We start from the raw sequence: 20,939 nt of genomic DNA on the forward strand, positions 1-20,939 counted from the left end.
GGCGATCGGGCCTGCTAAGATGCCTTTTTAGCTGCTCCTGAACCCGTCCGGGGGGGGGCAACCTGGCGATGGCGTCGCCCCTCGCGTTTAGTTTGAACGGGCATTGGTCGCGGGAAGGGCAAAAGCGCGCAAAACAAAGTGTCTTAACATTGCGGGGGAGGCTCAGTGAGAAAGTGGCCTCCCGAAGCCTCCGGTGGAATCTGCCATAAAAGACAAGATGCACCTTGAGGCAGGCTTAGTAAGGGCGTCCTTTCGGTTTTAAACAGCAGAGCTGAGAGGTATTCCCTTTTGCAGGAGCTACTTCATGCAGGAGGAAAATGCTCTCGGGGCGCTTTAGAAGGCCCCCAAAAGCTTAAGAGTCGAATAAGAAGCGACAGCTGCCTGTCTCTCACCCGTTCCCATGCTATTTTGTTTAATAAACTGGGGCTGGCTCTGCTTATTAGTTGGCGATGTGGTTGCTTCAGCTCGGAGATTTGAAGTCTGCAGCCTTGGCAGTAGTTGCTTTTTAAATGTATTTGATTCGCACTGCCAGGAGAGGGGACCGGAATGTCTTGTCTGGCCTTGGATATTGTAGAACAGTGTGTGGGAGGATACTATTTGCTGCTTGCCTCAGGCAGCAAAATGGTTTGTCTGCTCTGGGCTCCAATGGGATGGATATGCATTAACCTTTTTTTCTTATCCCCTGGAAAAACATCATGAGTGCAAGGGGAAATAAATGCTATTAAACCATGTGTTGAACAACAGGCTGACCTGCTGCCACACCTGCTTACAGACAACCTGTAGTACTAGATGGTTGTTGTGGTTTTTTCGGGCTCTTTGGCCGTGTTCTGAAGGTTGTTCTTCCTGACGTTTCGCCAGTCTCTGTGGCTGGCATCTTCAGAGGACAGCACTCACCAGAGCACAGAGTGCTGTCCTCTGAAGATGCCAGCCACAGAGACTGGCAAAACGTCAGGAAGAACAACCTTCAGAACATGGCCAAAGAGCCCGAAAAACCCACAACAACCATTGGATCCCAGCCGTGAAAGCCTTTGCGAATACATTGTGGTACTAGACCTTAGACATTTCAAGCGTTCAAACTAATGACCCGAATACATGCCCTAGTCCAATGGTTCCCAACCTGGGGTCCCCAGACACTTTTGGACAACAACTCCCAGAAGTTCTGGCCAAGCACAGTTAGTGGTGGAGGCCTCTGGGAGTTTTAATCTAAGAACATACCTGGGGACTCAAGGCTGGGAACTATCAGATTTGGAGAGCCAGTCTCTCCTGTAAAATTAGTAGCACAGTGACTAGTCAGCTTTAAGTGTCATTGAGTTCAGTTAGGCTTTCTACTCTTGTTACCACACACTGGGCCCTGGAAGGACTTTGAGACATACAGATCTTTCACATCACTTGTTTAAATTCCCGGGGTTTTTTTGCCTGAAATATTTCACAATCTCTCCCCCTTACATAGGTCAACTTTAAAGTATAGCATGTTAAAGCTATGTTTTTCAACATATTTAAAACTTACAGGATTGTGTTACCAGAGCAAGGTTGATCTTCTTCAGCTTGAAATTTACTTAATAATTTTCTTCTGGAATAAAACATGGGAGCAAAAGCATTTGGCGTGGGTAGCCCACATTCTATGTTCCTTCTCTGCATGTTGGTAAATACTTTTCCGTTTGGAGTCTGGTTAATGCTACTGCATGTAGAGTTGCCACTTTGTGGAGAGAATACAACAGTTGCTTTTGGTAAAAAAAGTGGTTGATACCTTAATGTCATGGTTTAAAAAATGGGCGTATTTTACTTTTTTTTCATAGACTAGCAATAAAAAAAGCTAAGACTGCGGAAAAACAGTTAAATAGACAATTGCAAGTGTCGCTGTGGTTCAGTGAAACTCACTTTGTTACAGATAATTCTAGAACAGAGTTTACTGTTTCAGAATCTTAACGTGTCATTAAGTCATTATGACTCAAACTACATTATCTGGCGTTCCATGAGTATTTGTTCTACTCTTTTTTTCATAGCAGCTTGTCATGAAAGAAAGGCACACAGAAAGAATGATTAACTGTTCCTTCTGTAGGCTTTTCTATCTTAAAATAATGTTCTCCAAGTTATTTTTTTTCCACCCATGGGGGAAATATGTATATCATGTTTCTCCACTTAATAAGGCAGAATTTTCTTGAACAAGAAAACAACTGAAGGGATTGAAATAGCATGATATTGTATTGTCAGAACATGTCACCGAAGGAGCTACTTTTTATCACCAACAAGAAGTTGGACTAAAAGCTTACACAAGCTTTAGCTCAACACTATCCAGAATTCCACTTACTAAAACCTTGTTCACATGCATGTGTGCTCCTTTCAGTCACAGCAACATAATAAAAACGTCATCTTTAATACCAGCTCCCACACCTGTAATACCAGCTTGATATATGGAATGTTGTCAGAAAAAGGTATTTTTTTCTTGTCACTTCTATGTTTGTGTCTAGCAAATGGGCATATCTTAAGCTTCTGTGTATCAGGCAATGACTAAGGACACCAAGTAAAAAGCTGTCAAGCTTAGACACATTGTACCATTTGAGCACTGTACTGTACTGTTAATCTTTTCAGGATAGGAAAGCAAATTGTCCCAAATAGTACTACTGTATAGTCATTAGCAAACTCTTATTGTGATCTAATGTTTCCCCAGTTCTCAGTTCTTTGCAAGGCCCTGATTATGTGAAATGACGTATGTGAAATATTGTTTTGATGTCAGTGCATCAGGCCTGATTTATTTCAGTTTGAATATCATAAAGTACAGAGGTTTATGCATATGTATTTACTTTCCATTAACACTTGTAGCACCTAGTTTACTGAGACTAACTTCCAAACAACTATACTGCAATCACAACTTTGAGTGCAAAAACAGCATTCATATATACCTCAAAATTACCATTAGCTCTAAAGCAGAAAAACAATTGGTTTGGGAGCACTTTCTGTGTAAAAATGGATAACAGAATCTGGGATTGCTCCAAGTAATAAAGGGAATGATTTAAAATATTACTGTGTGTTATGAACTGCTAATGGACTTGATCTGAGAATGTTCCACCTTCTAACATTATGACAATGTTAAGTCTTAAAATTATCTGTGAAGAAAAAATTACAGATCAATTTCCATAAGAGTCCCATTTACAAATATTTAAAGTGTGCTTGACATTTTCTTCTGTAACTCTCCTTTTGAAGTGATAGCCCACAGAGTATTATTTCCATAAAAGGAAACCAATGCCGTTTCTATTTTAATGTTTTAATATTTTTCTTAATTTTTTTCTCTTAAAAATTGCAACAATATTTTCTATTTGTCTTAGCAACTTGCTGTTGCTGTTAAGCTCTTCATTGGCAATTTTTTTCATTGGCAGTTGGTTTGGACAACAACTCTTGGGAACAACTAGACAGGTATATGTCCTGCTGTTTGTTCCATGTTCCACACTATTCCTTTTGATATTTTTCTATCAGCTACTCAATGGGGTATAGTGTAACGATGGCCACCACTTCTTGTGCCTGCCCTCTGCTTGCACTGGTATGGACAAACATAGGAATGACAGTGATAGAAGAGGTCCTCAAACAATATTCACAGTTGTAAAAACAAGCTAGAACATCTTATTAAAAATACACATACCTTCAGAAAAATATAAATGAAGATAAACAGCATTTCCAAAATATTTCAGTGTTGTTCCCTCACTAAGTGGTTATTACTTACATATAACCATCATGTATTAATCATTCATTAATTTCTCAATAACTGATTCAAACAATTCATTCTAATTACCTTCATATATAGATCTAAATAAGAACAAACCTGTAAATTATTACAGGTTTATAATACAATCACTTCTCAATACTTTCAATTATAGATCATAGTGAGAACATAAATAGCATATTTTATGCTAACAATCTTAGCAGTTTGTCTTTTGGACATAACATTTACCGTATTTTTCCATGTATAAGACACCCCTATGTATAAGACACCCCCACTTTTCTAATCTAAAATTAAGAAAAATAAGTGGGGTTTAGCAAGTGTAGGGGGAAAGGGATCAAAGCGCTGCAGGATCACTTTGATCCCTGATTTCCCCTCCACTTGCGTTTGTTCTCTCCTCAGTTTACTTCTGTATATAAGACAAACCTCAATTTGTAGTCTAAAGATTTTAGACAAAAGTGTAGTATTATACACGGAAAAATACGATAACTGCACTATTATCAATATCATAGATTACTATCTTAGAACATAATTAACTGAACTACCATTTTTAAAAATGAATTCAAACAGATTTTCGTTCTTTTTAGACAAAAGTTGAAGCCCTCAAACTCCATATTATGACATGAAGACATCAATTGTAACACATATCTTAAGCTTGAAAATATATAACTAGGCCGCAATGGGCATCAGGTAATCTGCCATTTCAAATGATATTTTCTTCAGGAGTCTTGTGACTGGGCATTCCTCCATCTTCTCAATTTGCAATACTACCCATAGCTTAATATTTTGTTTCTTCTGTCCAGTAAAGAGTGTGTGGTTATGTGCCATCAACTCGGAACCAGCTTACTGTATAGCAACCTTAACAGGATTTCCAAAATGAGATACTTAAGGAGCGTTTTTGCCACTTCCACTACCCCAGTAAGTTTCTATGACTCAGTGGAGATTCAAATACAGGTCTACTGAGTCCTAGTCCAATGCTCTGTTCACTACACACACTGGGTGAAAAGAGTATACAGTGGGGTCTCGACTTACGAACTTAATCCGTATTGGAAGGCAGTTCTCAGGTCGAAAAGTTCTTAAGTCGAATCTGCATTTCCCATAGGAATGCATTGAAAACCATTTAATCCGTATCTGCTCTTTTCGTCCATAGAAACTAATGGGAAGCTGCTATTCCACCTTCTGCCACTAGAGGGGGATATTTTTTCTTTTTTCCTTTTAACCTAAGATGACTTAGCTTTTTAAAAAAGGAAAAAAAAAGAGTTCGTAACTCGAATCTAAGTTCATAAGTCGAGTCCATATATTCCTATGAGAGCGGTTCGTAAGTCGAAACGTTCGTATGTCGAGCCGTTCGTAAGTCGAGACCCCACTGTAGTACTATTATCAGTTCCCTGTGACACTTTGGGTAGTTTCGTCAAGAAAAGGATTTACAAGGAGTTTGATTCTTCCTCCCTACAATGTTGGCACTAATAAGTAGATTTGATATTGGTACAAGTATGTAATGTGTCTGTGTATAGGCTTGAATAGTGGGGGTTTTTTTTCTTCTTCTTCTTCTTCAGAGTACCAGTTTGGGGAAAGCTAGCCTATGCAGAATAGTGAAACTTATTTCAATCAAAGCAAATGTTGACTGAATAGTGCATGTAACTAATTGTTACCAACATAAAATATATTCCTATGGTGTAATTTCTTCCTCAACTTCATTCCTTATGACATCACGTTGCTGTTGTCACCTATGTTGCACAAAGACAGGAGCAAAAAAGATATTTGCTCTCCTTTGTGGCAAGCAGCCTGTGGCACAGAAAGGCACAAATCCTTGGTTTTTGCCATTGTGTGGCAATTGTCTTCTAAACAACAGAATATGAAAAAGAAAAGTAACAGAATGATGCCCCTGAAGAGATTTCCTCTAAAGTTCCCACAACTGGCTATACATCACCAAACCATAAAGAAGGAGGGTATTGTTCCAGCCAACAGATCTAGTCTGAACTTACCATCACTAGTCGTCTATCAGAAGCTGAACAGCTGGGATAAACAGGATGATATAAACTATATGTTTTTAAAGCTCTCTGCTCTTTCCAGCCATTTGCAAGATCCACTAAAGGAGCTGCTGCTTCAATGTGCTAGTGAAGATCAAGAAAAATGTAGGTGCTGTTACAAACATGGTTTGATATAATATATATGTATATACTGTATGTAGAGAAGTATGAGAGCTAGAGCAGCGTTGCGGAGAAAGTGTGAGACTAAGAGACATAAAACTGGGTTCAAATCCCTGCTCAGCCACATAAACTCATCGGAGGATGGGCAATAATAAAACACTCCTTGAACATCTCATATACTTTGAAAACTATTAGGGTCGCAATAGGTCAGAAGGGAATATGAAACTATTTACTCAGAGGTAAAGAGGGAGACTTCTAGATATTTGGTAATATTTAAATAGTTCTGGAAATGGACAAGTGCAGCTGTAAGTAAAGAGCTTTTATAACTAACATAAAATCTATACTGTTTACTGCTTGGAAATGACACCTGTATGTCTGAAAGAGCTGCTTGCCATAAGGCAATATTATGCTATGTTGTAACATACTAGAAGTTTTTATAGTCAGCATTTGAAAAAACAAATGCCTTGAGTCACAACATCTTTGCAATGAGAGCCTGAAAACTTCTTTTTCTCCTCTTAAATTATATCAGTGATAATGAAGCCAGAAACTACTTTAATGCTTCTATGTGGGGTATTAAAGAAATGTCTGAAGTGAGATAAAGAGGGGATTATATTTCAATAAAAATAATCCTCCCTAGATAAAGAAGGCTACACTGCCCATCTGGAAAAATCCAATTCTGCCTCTTTTGGGGAAAAGAGCATTTAATTTGCTCAAGATTTTTTACAAGAATTGTAATAGTAAAACAAGCAAATCCTGTTTGAGAAGAGATTGAAAAAGAAATGCTAAAGATACACGAATGAGAAAATTAACAGCAAGAGGAATGCAGGCTGTGTAAAAATTAAAGAATTTTTGTGGCTGAATTCCTGTTTATTTTTGCATAATGTAAAGCTACGCATGCATAAATTTGCTGAGTTTTGCACTCAGATAATAGGATTGCACAATTCAATTGCACAGTCAATTGCATGATCCCCATTGCAACAGGTATGTGGCATATGTGCAGCAATGATTTGTAAATACTTTTGCTACCCTGCAATTTTCAGTACAATGATTGTGGCTTCACATTTTGCTTGTGCAGCCATGCAACAGTATTCCAGCCAAAGGCTTTGTTATTATCATTCATTTCCCTCTGTGTGTTATATTTCTAAAGTTAAAACATATGCACTCTTCTTCTTCAGTGAACACTGCACCTACCTTTGAACAATCCTCTCACACTATCAGAGGTAGCGCTGTTATGATAAAGTCATTAAGTGAAGCTCCTCCCCACCTTCTCATGGTTTCAAAATCCCCCTTCCTACTTTGGCACCTCTGACTATGGAGAGCAATGAAACCAAAAGGATGGGCATGCAGACACCGTGTTCTCAATATTCATTGTATTTCATACCCATTAAACTCTTGCTGAATGAAACAAAAGGGGATGTAGCTAACTTGCACCAGAAATAAAATGTCTTGCCATTACAGTGTGTTATCTTGAGACAAAAACAATTATCAGCTAGGTTTTAGAGGCATCAAAGTTACTCTACCTGATCCTCTTCCAGGGAGAGTAGACAGGAAGGTTTTGTGTTTTGCTTTTGCTACAGTTCATTGAAATCAGGGGAAGTACCACTGTGTAAACAAAGTAGGTAGCACTGTACATCATCATATTCATTATAAAAAACAGTCTTCAGGATTTATGACTGTGAAACTCTGGAATTATACATTACAATTTAAAATCTAATGGCAACAGCATTTCCACATTATCAAGTTGAGGAGTATGTATACATTCATGCTACAAATTGGTGCAGTCAGGTTGGGAATAAAAGAAATACTGCAAGAATATTCCATGAGTTGAGTAGAATGGAATGGTCAGAGGATGAGCAACATGATAAAAAAACCAGATTGGGTTAGGTATTCTACATTGGTCATGAATGCAGATGTTAGGTTTGCTATCTGTATGTGGAACCAAATACAGATAGCAAGTGCAATGTCTGAATTCATGGGGAATGTAAAAGATCTAACCCAGTTCCTGTATTTCTGAGCCATATTGCTTTACAATGGGAACATTTTTCTGTCGGTAGAAGTAGATTTTTGAACTGTGTGCAAGATATTGGCACCAGTTCTCACAGTAGATGTTGCACCTCAGCTATACCATGTCTGCAGTTGCTGCTAAGGTTGTCACTTTGACAGTGAACTGTTGGCTATCAGCTTACTAAGTGCAGCTTTTCTTGGCATACATAGTAGGAAAATCATTATTTTGAGTTACCAAGGCACAGCAGCAGGACTGGTTAAAAAAAAAAGTAGCCATTGTAGACCTACTTACCTACCCCCATCACCAATACAGTATTTTTAAAACTGAAAACCATTTCTATTTCCCCTTCCTCTTCAGGTTATAAAAGCTCCTACTTTGAAATGTTTAGAATGGATGACCTACCACAAGAGGCATATTCTTCACCACAGCCAGACCACATGCCTCTGTCAAAAAGATTACTTTCCAACAAGGCTGCCAATGAATATAAAGCCTTTGGGGTGTACAGACAGGGTGCTCTGATGGCAACTATAGTTGCAAGGTACAGTGTTATACAATTCATTTTATTTTTAAGGATTGCATCTACTATCTTATATTAGTTGTCTAATATCTTGCATTTTCCTCTATATTTAGCAACTGATGATTTTCCATAAGTGGGGATGTTGGCGGGAAATTTTACCTGACTTCCATGCTGAGACAGGCTGCATCTGTATTTATTCATTTATTTGGTTGGCTGATTGCATATCAAGTTGCACTTGAAGGGACAAGAGCAGGGCCAGTGGTTTGAGAATATGACAATCTACACAATAATTCTTTATTCCATAAACTTCTGTCACAATATATTTGGAATAATAATTGGTCAGTTTAATTAGCATATTTTCTTCTGCTTAATAATTAACCTAAGTGATTCCTGACATCCCCAGAAATAACTGACTCAGATATTCTGGCTGTCTTCTAGCAGCTACTATTTATTTTCTTGGCACACATTCTGTTTAAGGAAGCCCACTTCATAATAAATTTAGGATCTAACTAAGTTGCAGAAAAGCTATTTAAAATTTTACATTCAGCTTTTGCTTGATAGCTAATTGAAAAATCCAGCGTTGAAACTCTGGAAAGTATCTACCTGTTAAAGTGTGAGGCTCCAAAACCTGAAAAGCGGATTAAAAAGGCCAGGAAATAACAAGGTCACATTGTTTTATGGAATGTTCTTTCTAGAACAGAACATACCATCTGTTTATACTTGTCAAAATAATATAAAACAGTGGAACAAAACAGAATCCCCAAATATCACACTCCAGGGTATTTTTGTGCAGTACAAAACAGCTCTGCAACTAAAGTCCTGTAGGAAGATGGAATGAAAAACTATTGTGAGTTTACAGATTAAGAAAGAATAAAGCTAAACTGCTCTTGGGGGGGGGGAAGGAAAAGAAAACAATATAAATTCAAGGACGTTTCCATTTTAATCATGTGGATCCTTCAACATGTGGATTATGTATATCTGGATATGATGATCCTTTTTCTCTCTGCTTCTCTACTGCACAATCCTCTTCTGGCCCAGTCATGCAAAATAACAGAGCTCACCTCCTTTGGTTTTCCCATTTGAGCACATAACATTGAAAAATGTCTTTCTTGCCAGCAAAGAGGTACACAATCTTGTTCACCTGGAGTATTTATATAGGGAACTGTATGTTCCTGTTATTAACATGATTTTTACTGAGTCCATCCCATAATGTGACAGACGGATAGACAGATAGACAAAAAACTGCAATAAAACTGTGTTGAAACCCCCTCTAGTGCACTGGCCTTGAACATTCTGGCTGTTACCCTATAAGGATGAAACATGGACTGATCTTAGAGATCACTAAGCGAATTAAACACTCCTGTGAAACAATTTCTTTGATTACATATTATAGGGATCAGTGTGCATGTGGCTATGGAAAAGAGCAATTGAGTACAGTGGGATCTTGACTTAAGAACGGCTCGAGTTAAAAACATTTTGACTTAAGAACCGCTCTCATAGGAAAATATTGACTTGACTTACATACTTAGATTTGAGTTACGAACTGAAAAAAACCCACGTGGGAGGCAGGGAAAGTGCAAAATTTGAACTTTCAGTTAACTGTTGGCCAGTGAAAAGGGTGCCTGTCTGCTTCCTCACTCCTCCCAGCGTTTAGAGAGTGGATTGGGAGACAGTCTTCAGACTGCCTGGTACTGTCCTGCCTGGACTGTATCTTCCCTGCCTTCCCTGAACCTTTTTTGACCTAAGAAAAAAAAAAAGAAACAAAATATCCCCCTCTAGTGGTCGAAGGCAGAATAGCAACTTCCCATTAGTTTCTATGGGCGGAAAAGAGCAGATACGCATCAAATGGTTTTCAATGCATTCCTATGGGAAATGCAGATTTGACCTGAGAACTTTTTGACTTGAGAACCGCCTTCCAATACGGATTAAGTTTTCAAGTCAAGACCCCACTGTACAGAGATTTTAAACACATTCAGGACAGGGAGTCAGTTTTCCTCTTGAAATCATCCCATCCACACAGAGAATTTCTGCCTTGTATTGTACGGGTAAAGACAAAAGAACCTTTGCCTTTCCTCCTACAAGGTGAAAAGCATCCAGGGAGGAGGGTCAAGGAGCTAAAATGACCCTCAGAGAAAGGGAGAAAAATGCATGCAGACTTGCCTTTCTGCTCCAGCATGAAACTACTTTGGTTCTAGCAGAATGACACTTCTCAACCAAATCCCTTCCACACATTTTCAACTTTTGCTGTTAAAAACAACAGTCTTCTATTCACGGTTATAGATTTTATAATTTCCCAGCCTCCGTGGAAGATATGTTTCATGCTGGCAGCTATCTAAAGATCAAAGGCATCACAAGTGCCTCCCACAGTTTTCAAATAGCTGTATTAACCCATCTCCAAGATGATAGTCACATTAGTGTGCTACAGTAGACACAACAGAGAGTCTTGTGGCATCTTTAAGGCTGAGAGAGAAATCCAGTGTTCCTCCCAGCGTTAGCAGACCAAAGGAAATTAATTATTGTTGCCTACTGTATGTGGTGACTAACAAGCCCCATTCATTTCAATGCGTCTTTTCTGGTTTGGACTACCACTGGGTTAATCCCATGCAAATTTATTACTGAGTGACTACAGTCTTGCATGAAGTGTTAACCAGAAACAGAGGTAAAAATATAATTCATCTACTTGAGGGTAAAATTCTTACAAGTGAGGTTAGGAAAAAAATGAAAGAATGAAAGAATGTCAAGTTAGAGTTTATCACCAAATCTTAATACACCATGTGTTCATTGTCCATCAAGAACCATTATATTATTAACCACAATTTTGTGAATGACTGATATTAATGAGTTAATTATCAGTATCCGTATTTTCTCTATTTACTTTCCCTTTCACTTACTACCAATAACCCACTCCTAACTGTGTGCACTACATTGATCCAAAACATCTTAGCCAAAAGATTAGATTAAAAAATTATATAATTACATCAGCATTAAATTTGTCAGCGTAAGTTTATGCTGCAAACTGTCACTAGTCAGGGAATCAGCATTTGGATTTCTTGTCACATGCAAACTAACACAAGTGCTATGTAACAGGGAATACAACTGGTGACTTCTTACAGTTCCTTACACTGGAGGATTTAATGCCACCAGTAATGGGAGTCCAGCAACAGATTCAATCTTGTAGGTGAGTTTAACAAGTGGATTTAAGCCAGAGTTTCTCCGGTGCCTTAGACTTTTTCTAACTCATGACAGAATAAATTGTAAGACATGGCAAAATCAATGAAACTGTTAGAAAGTTGTACACCATGTGACCTTGCAACAACAATTTGAAAATAAAATATTTTAATTCAATTTTTCTAACACAATGTCGTCTTTTCTCTTCCACAACAGATGGACACCAAAGACCATGTTAAAGCAATATGATAAGAAATCAGTTCTTCAAGAGCTCACAAAATTTGGAGAGATTGAATCAGTGACCCCTTTTGGAAGGCAAACAGTTGTTGTCATATTCAAAGAGTTCCGCTCTGCATGCAAAGCGATAAGTGCTTTTCCACCTAATGGTCCAGAAAGAAGTATGCAGTGTTTTTGGTACCACAGATTCATGTCTAAATATGACACAACAAAATTCCGAAAGACTAGAAACTCTGCAACATTAGTAGCCTTCTGATTTCAGCATTTCCATCACCAGATAATAAATGGGTTATTATTGTCAGGTACAATTAAAGTACAATTAATATCCATAGTATTACTTTAATATCAGCTTTTCATGTAATAAGGGGATGGAAGGAAGCTTTGGTTGGCAAGGTATTAGAGCTTTGACTTCTTCTGAAAGAACTTCGCTAGAGCATCCATGCATTCATCAGATTGCCACCTTCCTCTGAGGCACTCACACTCTTGAGAGTTGACTTCATATAACTTCTCCTTTTCCATGTTTCGTACTAGCTGCTTGGAGACAGATAAGGACTGAGAGGTGAGGGACGAGATGGGAGAGAGGGAGAGAGAAAGACTGAAATTTAAAGTCCATAGTTACATGGGGAAAACTGTTTGAAACTGCATTTCTCTAAGGAGCTTTACATTATAAGATGCAGACTAAGTCCTAAACCTGAAGCCATGTTTGGCACATAATGAGGCAGAAAGAGAGATTCTGGAGAGTTGTCAGGTAAAAAGGAAGTGCCCAAATTTCCTCATATTTGTACTCTTCCACTGACCAATCATTTTCCTCTAAGTTGGACCCCTACACTGTAAATATATTTAGCTGTGTGCATGGGGGAGATGTCATTGGTATTGAAGATTTTTGGAAGAGAAGCAAGTGGGGAAGCTAAGCAATTAGGATTACCTGACAGGATTGTGTTCTGACCATAAACTGGCTGAAGAAACAGTAAGACAAACCTTCCTCAGTAAGACATTAATCTGTTTAATATTATTATATCTATACATTTTATTGTAGAAACAAACTGCAACAGCAATGCTGTGAGGAAATCTACTACTATTGCTACTGCTACTGCTACTGCTACTGCTACTGCTACTGCTACTGCTACTGCTACTGCTACTACTACTACTACTACTACTGGATCTTATATTAATTTTTGCTCCAAAAACACATCAGGGCTTATTTTAGGGGATTTCATTTCATGTACAACAATCTACATTTATTCCAATACAGTCATGTCATCTTCTGGTTACTGCACAATGGTGAAGGGTGGGGTTTCACTTAACTGGGGCTTATTTTTGGGGTAGGGCTTATATTACGAGCATCCTGAAAAATCATACTAGGTTGGGTTATTTTCAGGTTGGGTCTTATTTTCGGGGAAACAGGGTAGAAGAAAGTTTTAAAAGGGGGGGCAACATGGATACTTGTCACAACTGACTTGATTATAAAAAGAGTTTTAGTTTTTGCTGCAATGTTAAGAGTTAAGTGAAAAGAAAATATTTTGTTATTAATAAAAATGTTTCTTTAATGGAAAAGCACCCACATTCCTTTTATTTTTTTCCTGACTAATATTTAATCTACTCTCCACATAAGATTTCCAGAACAGCGAAGCATGTGCATTAGTTTTCTGCCTGTGAGCACACCAGAGTGCTCCCTGGTCAGCTTATCAAGCAGCCAGCCCTGCCATCTTTCGAGATATTCCATCTCAATCCCCCTATCTAAATTTTTGTCTCCACTCTCCCACCCAATACAATGTGTGTTCTGTGGCCACTGAGCATGCTCAGAACTCACTGCGTTATTTTTGGTTCCATCACCCAATGCTTTGGGATTTTTTTCTTTCAAGTTCACTTCTGTTCTTATAAATCCTGCCTAGTTCAAGCTTCCTCATATTTCCCTCTTCTGCATAGAGAATGATGTTCTTCCTATATTGGGGCAGACACCTGGATAATTGAGTCGAAAAGAAATCAGTAATATGCAATCCTTTTGACCCCGAGGATCACATCAAGTGCTAGCTAGCAGGGGATGGGCATGCATATACATGCACACAAGCAGAACCCCACCTGCCCCACTCTGGTTGCGCACACACACTCAACACTACGTAGATATTATAGAACTGCTGAGCTGGTAGGACCCCAAAGGTCACTGAATCTAGCCCCTTGACAGTGTAGGAAATCCTTGGAACATGGCCATCTAACCTCTGCTTTAAAATCTTCAGTTAAGGAGAGGCCACCACTCTCCAAGGCAATCAATTCCTTTGTCAAAGGGCCATGAGTGTTAAAAAGTTCTTCCTAATGTTTAGTTGAAATCTCCTTTCTTATAACTTACATCCATTACCTCTGGTCTTACCCACCTGAGCTGCAAACTAAATCCCAGAAACCCGGCATGCTAGGATCCTCACAGCTAAAATAATAAAGCAGTGACATTTTTATTGGACACCTGAACTATCCTGATTGGAGCAACTGGGTTTGGGAATGGAAGTCTTGTTACACCTGTGAAGTGTTTGGGAAAGAAGCTGATCAAGCCATATCTTTGCAATGGGAACAGATAACTTGTGGCATACTTGGTGTTGCAGGACTACAACTCCTATCAGCCCTAGCCAGCATAACCAATGGTAAGGAATGATGGAGACTGCAGTCGACAGCATCTTATTAAAGGCCACAAGTTGCCCACCCCTAGCTTAGAACATAGGATATAACTCTTTTAAACACTAACATTTCTGGGAAGGTTTGCATAAGCCTTCAGCCTTGTCCACACTTCTTTCTGGAAAGTATGGTCAGGAAAAACCTCAGTCACAAGCCCCTGTGAACAGGCTTCTGCAGCCGTCAGCTTCTTATTGAAAAGCAGCATCTCAGAGGCCTGAATCAAAGGGGAAAAAAGAAATAAATTTTGGTTGAAGCAGGAAAATACATAAAACTGTCCATTCTCATTTATTCTTTTAATAACTCTGGTGCTCTTTTAAGTGTAGTGAGGGGGATAGATAGCTTAATGTTACATACTGTATGTAGAAGGCCTCAGGTTCAATCCCTGGCATATCCAGTTTAAAAGTTCAGGTAGAAGATGTTAGGAAGAAAATTCTGCCTGAGACCCTGGAGAGTCAGCATAAACAATACTTAGGTAGAGTGAGAAATAAATATTTGATAAGGGCTCTATTATTCCCTGTGTTCCCTGCTATATTCTGCAGCATTTGTAGCTGCTGGGAGTGCTATGAGGTTGAATGCTTTCTAGGGCTCAAAATTGGATTACACCATTGCAAGAAATCAGGGAAAGTGTAGTTATTTTGGATTAGCTGCAAACAGGTACGACATCCCCTGGAACATATCTCCAAATTGCAGCACTTTGTTCTCTATTTTATTTCACCATATTGATACACACAGTGGGAGATACTATGGTGCAGTCGGGTGCACACATTGTCACTATGCACAGAGATGCCATGGTGTCAGGATCTGGGTGGCAGCAGCTACAAGGGCTCTCATGAGGTCTACCTGGGAGTCCTAACTTCAGGAAGGACTCTCCCTTCAAGAAGCTGTGATACTCCTGTGCTCTTGAGCTCTGGTGCTCCAGCTTCCATCCCTATTCCTGCTCCCTGCACCGGCTCAAGGCTCCCGCTCCTGTGGCCCAGTCCCGGTGCTGCTCTCCCCTTGGAAGTCTGATTGACCCGAATAAACCCAATGGGAAAAAAGTCCCACATTAGTTCTACTCTAAGTAGAACTAATGTTAGATTTAACTCCTTTTTATTTGACCTCTTTCTTGGTGTACAACAGATCTATGTGATCAAAGTGTAGGAAGAATCTTTCCAATACAGTTATCAGATAAACAAATAGAAATATCTTACCTTCGCTAAGCCCATAATTTTGGGAAATGTATATGAGGAACAACCTTCGGGACATAGACCCAAGTTGATAAAGGGGGTATGAAATGTAGCCTGTGAAAGGAAAATAAACTTCAGTTAGAATGTTAACTTGTCTCTTTCAAGTAGCATGAAACACTGCCCAGCCCTTCTAATAAATTCTGGATATCAATAACAAACATAGTAATGGTATGCTTTGTGTAAGGGTTTCTAATAATAGATAAGATGGGTGGTTCTTTCAGGGGGTTTCATGCTACAAAGGAACAATAACACCATGAACCCCTGAGACACAAATGATCATCTATCTGATAGCCTTGGCAAATGCACTCAAATTACTGAATTCCCAATTCTTTATTTGAATAATAGGGCATATATATAATCAGTGAAAATCACCCACAATATTCACTTATAGATTTGTTAGCTTATTCAGACTCCATATTCAATATGCTCTACATTCTCAAATGTGATGAAATATAAAAGAAAGAGACATAGAGCCCGTCCATAGTGACATATTGTTATGGTATATGGTTCCCTGACAGCACTGTTTTGGCGTGGAAAAAGAGACCTTGTCCAGCTGTGTTTCTACTTAAAATGATCCATCCTTCCCCTTTTAAGAGCTGGTCTATATCCTTCTGGCACAGAGCTAGGGCATGCCATCTTTTTGGGACATTTCATTGAGATGCAAAATAGCTCTTTGTTCTGCCTTTGCAGACAGGTACCAAGAATTAAAACAGACTGCACTGCAGATAAGGACTTTTAAGCACCAGCTGGATCACACAAAATTTCACAGTGTAGATAGAGCCTAATGTATTGAAAGTTCACTAAATATGAATTTGTGGAACACTGAACTTTTTAGGACACCTCGTGCAAATCTCACTTCTAATTGAACTTTGGCTGCCAGAAGAAAACCTGGGCAAAGAGAGGAAAATAAGCTTCATTGTCTCTCCATAAACCCACTCTGCCATTTCAGACAATAGGGAAGATCTCTTCCACAAGAACCCCACCCCTACCTCAGGCCGAGGTATAAAATATTTCATAAATATTTTGTAATTTCCTCAATGCTGTTGTTGTGATGCTTAGACTTGTATTGTGCACAGGGAAGGAAAGGCAGTCTCCATAAACTGCACAGGTTTTATTCTATGTAACATTCATTGCTATGAAGGTATAATATGGGAAATAGGCAATCAGGCTGAAGGCTTACTCTGTCAGTGGCATACACAATGTCAAACAGTCCAAGGATAGTTACAGAGATCCCAATAGCTGGCCCATTCACCACAGCAATCAACGGCTTAGGAAAATCAATAAAATGATTGACAAAGTTTCTGGAAATAGAAAGGAACAGAATGTGGTAACATATAGCAAGACAATCTTTATTACTGTCAGCGACTTTCCTATATTATATCAAACACCCTAATCATACTGGAATGATGCCATACAATGAAATGTGGGACATCATTCTTTCTCTGAGGAAATGGCATCAAATGATTCCAAAATACCCAGTAAAAATATATTTTACACTGCCTGTTCCTTTATGACTTGCATCAATAAATTTTCTTTAATATCTCTTCTTAACAGTAAATATAATACCTATGAAAATGCTACCTTCTTCCATTAAGTTTTGAGTGTTCCTTGTGTTACTGCTACACAACACTCCTCTCATCGTCAGCTATTTTGTGCTTTATGTACTGCCTAAAGGCATCACTACCATTTTTCCATTACTGACTTCTATCATGCTGTAATGCCTCGCAGTGAAACTCACTAATGATGCTCCTGCTTCTCCTGAACCTCTCTAAGAGGCTACTAAAGCAGGTTTAATTTCTTCAGGTATTTTTTTCTTTGTTCAACATCACTATTTCACAGAAAAAAATGGCACTTTATCTTGTAAAATAAATTGTGGAAAGGCAGTCTATAGGAAGGAGATAAATATGTATATATAGTTCCAGGTCTCTTCAGCTTGGATTTCATGGCAATATAAAGGTGTGACTGGTGATTTAGGAAACAGGGGAACGCTAATTCTTTCCCTCTCCACCAGTGGAGTGTGAACAACTTTCTGCACAAACTGATTGGTTGTGGCCAGGCAGCCCATTACTTCAAAGTGGCTTTTCATTTCTCTGTGTGCTTCCTTAATTAATGCTATGTGGTTTCATTGTTCCACACTCCCATCCTCCCTCTCGGGGCATTTCCAGACACAGGACAAGTCAGTGATGATAGAAAAAAAGTGGAAGGTACCTCAAAGAAAAGATCATTTTTAGTGTGAGAGCTTCTGCTTAGTTTTAGCTTGGAATCCAAAAGAAATCCAAAATGTCACTTTGCTACCTACACATACTGATCTCTTTTGATTTCAGAAGCTAAGCAGGGCTGAGTCTGGATGGGAAGCCACCAGAGGTCACCAGGAAAGGCTAAAAAAAAAAATCCTGCCTGACACCCTGGAGATTTCCCGCTTGTCAAAGTCAACAGTACCAGACTACATAGAACAATGATCTGACTCGGTATAAGGCAGCTTTCCAGGTCCCCGAGTAATGGTGGAGGCTTATTCCCATCACTTTATGAGAATTCTCTCCCATGTCAATTGGGCATTGGTAAATGTAAAGACGGTCGCTACGTTGGCTAGACTAACAGATCTAATAAACAGCATCCCTCTGAACAGTGTTCATATGTGTCATTTTCTCCCCCATATATTTTACACATATCTTGCGCACTCTTCACAATGCATAACAAATCCTACTTGATCATCTGGATTCTCTTCTGTACCATCTCATCCATGCCACCTTCTGGAACATCAGCAGCATTGTTCAGGTCATTTCCACTGCAATAGTAATCTCCATTACCTGTACGCATGGACAAATCAAAACTAAGGAATAGATGAACAATACAATTTGAAAATAACAATATCATATTCATAAAGAGACAGTCTTGAAACATTCAGCTTATTACGGGCACGATTAAACAACAGTTGGATTTATGAAACCTCTCTTTGAGTTTTGCCTTCAGTTACTTAAAATTGATTCAGAAAATTATTTAAAGAAAGGAGACTATTCCAATTGCAATGCTCAGGATTACAATTTCTTCCTCCTAGATAAAAAAAAAAAACAAATTTTGTTTTAAAGAATTTCTCTGTAGTTTAAAAAAATGTGCAGAACAGGTGGGCTGCTGTACAGCTGCAGAGGAAGCAAAGGTCATTACATTTTTAGGAAGATAAACATTTAATTCTCAAACTAACAAAATTATTTCAATCTTTTATTAAAACACACAGTGTGCCATAGAACAATACCTCACATTTGAAATGCTATCACTTTGTTACCCTGATTTGTGTGGGTCAAACTAATCAGACAGTGACATCCTACCCTCTCAATAAGAGGAGACACCAATTCTACACCGAGAAGCTGAGAGCATCTTTAAGAAGAAAAGACTGCCCATTTATTCTAGCTCGCTTTTATTTTGCAATTAGTAAACTGGGATACAACATGACTTTTATTCCATATCCCTTTCATCTCAGGTGAATAGATATGTGATCAGGAAGTAAGCACTTGTCTCAGGATGAGATACGGGTGACTGAGGGTGATTGGGAAGAAAAAAGCTACAATCAAGTAACAGTGTTTATTCCTTCCCTACATCTCCTACTTCTCCTCTGTTCTTCATCAACCAAACACTTTCCCTCATTCAAGATGTGTCCACATTTGAATGCTTTCCTCCTCTAGGTTTTCCACTGCCTCATTTTCTTCCTTCTGGGTCTCATACCACTTTAATACCAGCAACACCAATGCCCAAGGAAATGTCAATACACCCTGTAAATGTGTTGAAAACTACCCAAATGTTTATCTTCAGCCATAGGAGGGATCAGAAGGCTAGTTAGAAATTAATAAATGTTAAGCAAGGACAGCTTGTAACAAAGCTGAAAATTAATCTTGAAAACATTTTGCTGTGGTACTTTTTCGAAACACTTGTTTCAATAAGGAAAGCAATGTTTGCATTTGATTTTCTCTATGTACACAACAGATTTTCATTAACAACCTAGCAGAATCAAATGATGATTGAAGGTCCACAAACACAATATCTAACTTCCCTATAAGGGGCTTTGAATATTATTCTGTTAAATAACACAGAACTATTACATGATCCAATGTTGAACAGACCTTTTAAAAACCTATCTGCTCTGCACCAGTGATGCTCCCTCTTTTGAACCCAACCTATTAATTTAAGTTTCAAATACACTGCATACAGCTTTCCTATTATAGATAAAAAGGTTTTTGAGGAGCCAATCTGCTGGTTCTGTTTTGACACTCTTTTCATATCTAGCACGGACTTACTTCAGTCCACTCACTGCAGTGTTAGCCTTTTTTATTTTCATATGCAAACCCAGGGATACTTGTGGTGACCCCCCCACACACACACACTATTTTCCTTTACCCGTTCAACTAGTATAAAATTGGACTCTGGAGATTTATAATTTCAAAATCTTTAATATGATTTATTTCTAGGTTAGTTGAGGTTTGCAGGTTGGCAAATTTCTAGCTTTAAATTCTGCTACCTTTGTTCTTTCTTTCTTATTATAACATTAAACTCAAGAGTAAAAAGGTCTCTCCCATGCTGTTGCTGACATGCAACAATAATTAATTCCAGTTGCATCCCATAAAGTCCATGACATTATTCTCCAAAAGCTCCTATTATCATTACTGCATGGAACCTATATCCGCTAGGACCAGATCTCCTCCTCCATCTCTTCATTTTAAATATTCTTTTTTTTTTTAAACGGGAAACAAAGATCTGGCAGCACTCTTTTGTTATATTTCTTACACTAAGCACCCGTTTACCACCATCTTTTCAGAAGCCTATTCCTTGTCATACCAGTAGTTCTGCACGGTGCCCATTTTAATACTAAGCTGCCTTACTCCCACAGATAGAAAGCCCTGCAGTACCAGAACAAATTTATTATAGGCAGCAGCATCACATGAATCATTCACTGCACTGGCTTCTACAAGATTCTTCAACTCCTTAAACTCAGCGGTACTCAGTATCTCTCCTTCCAGATTTGCTCAGCTTCACATTCCACACTAAATGCCCCCTATTTAAACAATCAACTGTCCCAGGAAATGTGTATTTTCTGTTGTTCAAATAGAATAAGGCAGTGGTTCCCAACCTTGTGTCCTCAGATGGTCTTGAACAAAAACTCCCAGATGCCATCATCACTCTTGTGCTGGCTAGGATTTCTAGGTGTTGCAGCCCAAGAACACATGGAGACCCAAGTTTGGGAAGCACTGGGATAGAGGAAGAGGTCCAGCTGAGT

At 38.7% G+C, this 20,939-nt stretch overlaps 2 protein-coding genes across 3 annotated transcripts in view; one reads left to right on the forward strand and one right to left on the reverse strand.

Annotated features, from left to right (window-relative positions):
* The first annotated feature begins 20 nt into the window (after positions 1 to 20).
* LOC110077105 (testis expressed protein 56-like) lies at positions 21 to 13,343 on the forward strand. Its single transcript, XM_020789844.3, has 3 exons — positions 21 to 5,847; positions 8,225 to 8,405; positions 11,769 to 13,343. Exons 1-3 carry the CDS (start codon positions 5,442 to 5,444, stop codon positions 12,043 to 12,045), a joined length of 864 nt encoding a protein of 287 aa, XP_020645503.3. The 5' UTR covers positions 21 to 5,441; the 3' UTR covers positions 12,046 to 13,343.
* ECI2 (enoyl-CoA delta isomerase 2) overlaps positions 11,704 to 20,939 on the reverse strand; it is a 57,734-nt gene continuing 48,498 nt past the window's right edge. For both annotated transcript variants that reach the window (XM_072998578.2, XM_020789809.3), the window contains exons 6-10: positions 18,381 to 18,483; positions 16,857 to 16,977; positions 15,641 to 15,730; positions 14,521 to 14,664; positions 11,704 to 12,341 (exon numbers count right to left, since the gene is read on the reverse strand). In XM_072998578.2, coding sequence (XP_072854679.2) covers positions 12,186 to 12,341; positions 14,521 to 14,664; positions 15,641 to 15,730; positions 16,857 to 16,977; positions 18,381 to 18,483 — 614 coding nt within the window. In that variant the 3' untranslated portion in view covers positions 11,704 to 12,185. The remainder of the gene's footprint in view (positions 12,342 to 14,520; positions 14,665 to 15,640; positions 15,731 to 16,856; positions 16,978 to 18,380; positions 18,484 to 20,939) is intronic.

The sequence above is a fragment of the Pogona vitticeps genome, chromosome 4 (genome assembly GCF_051106095.1).
Source record: "Pogona vitticeps strain Pit_001003342236 chromosome 4, PviZW2.1, whole genome shotgun sequence".
In the NCBI taxonomy this organism is placed as follows: Eukaryota; Metazoa; Chordata; class Lepidosauria; order Squamata; family Agamidae; genus Pogona; species Pogona vitticeps.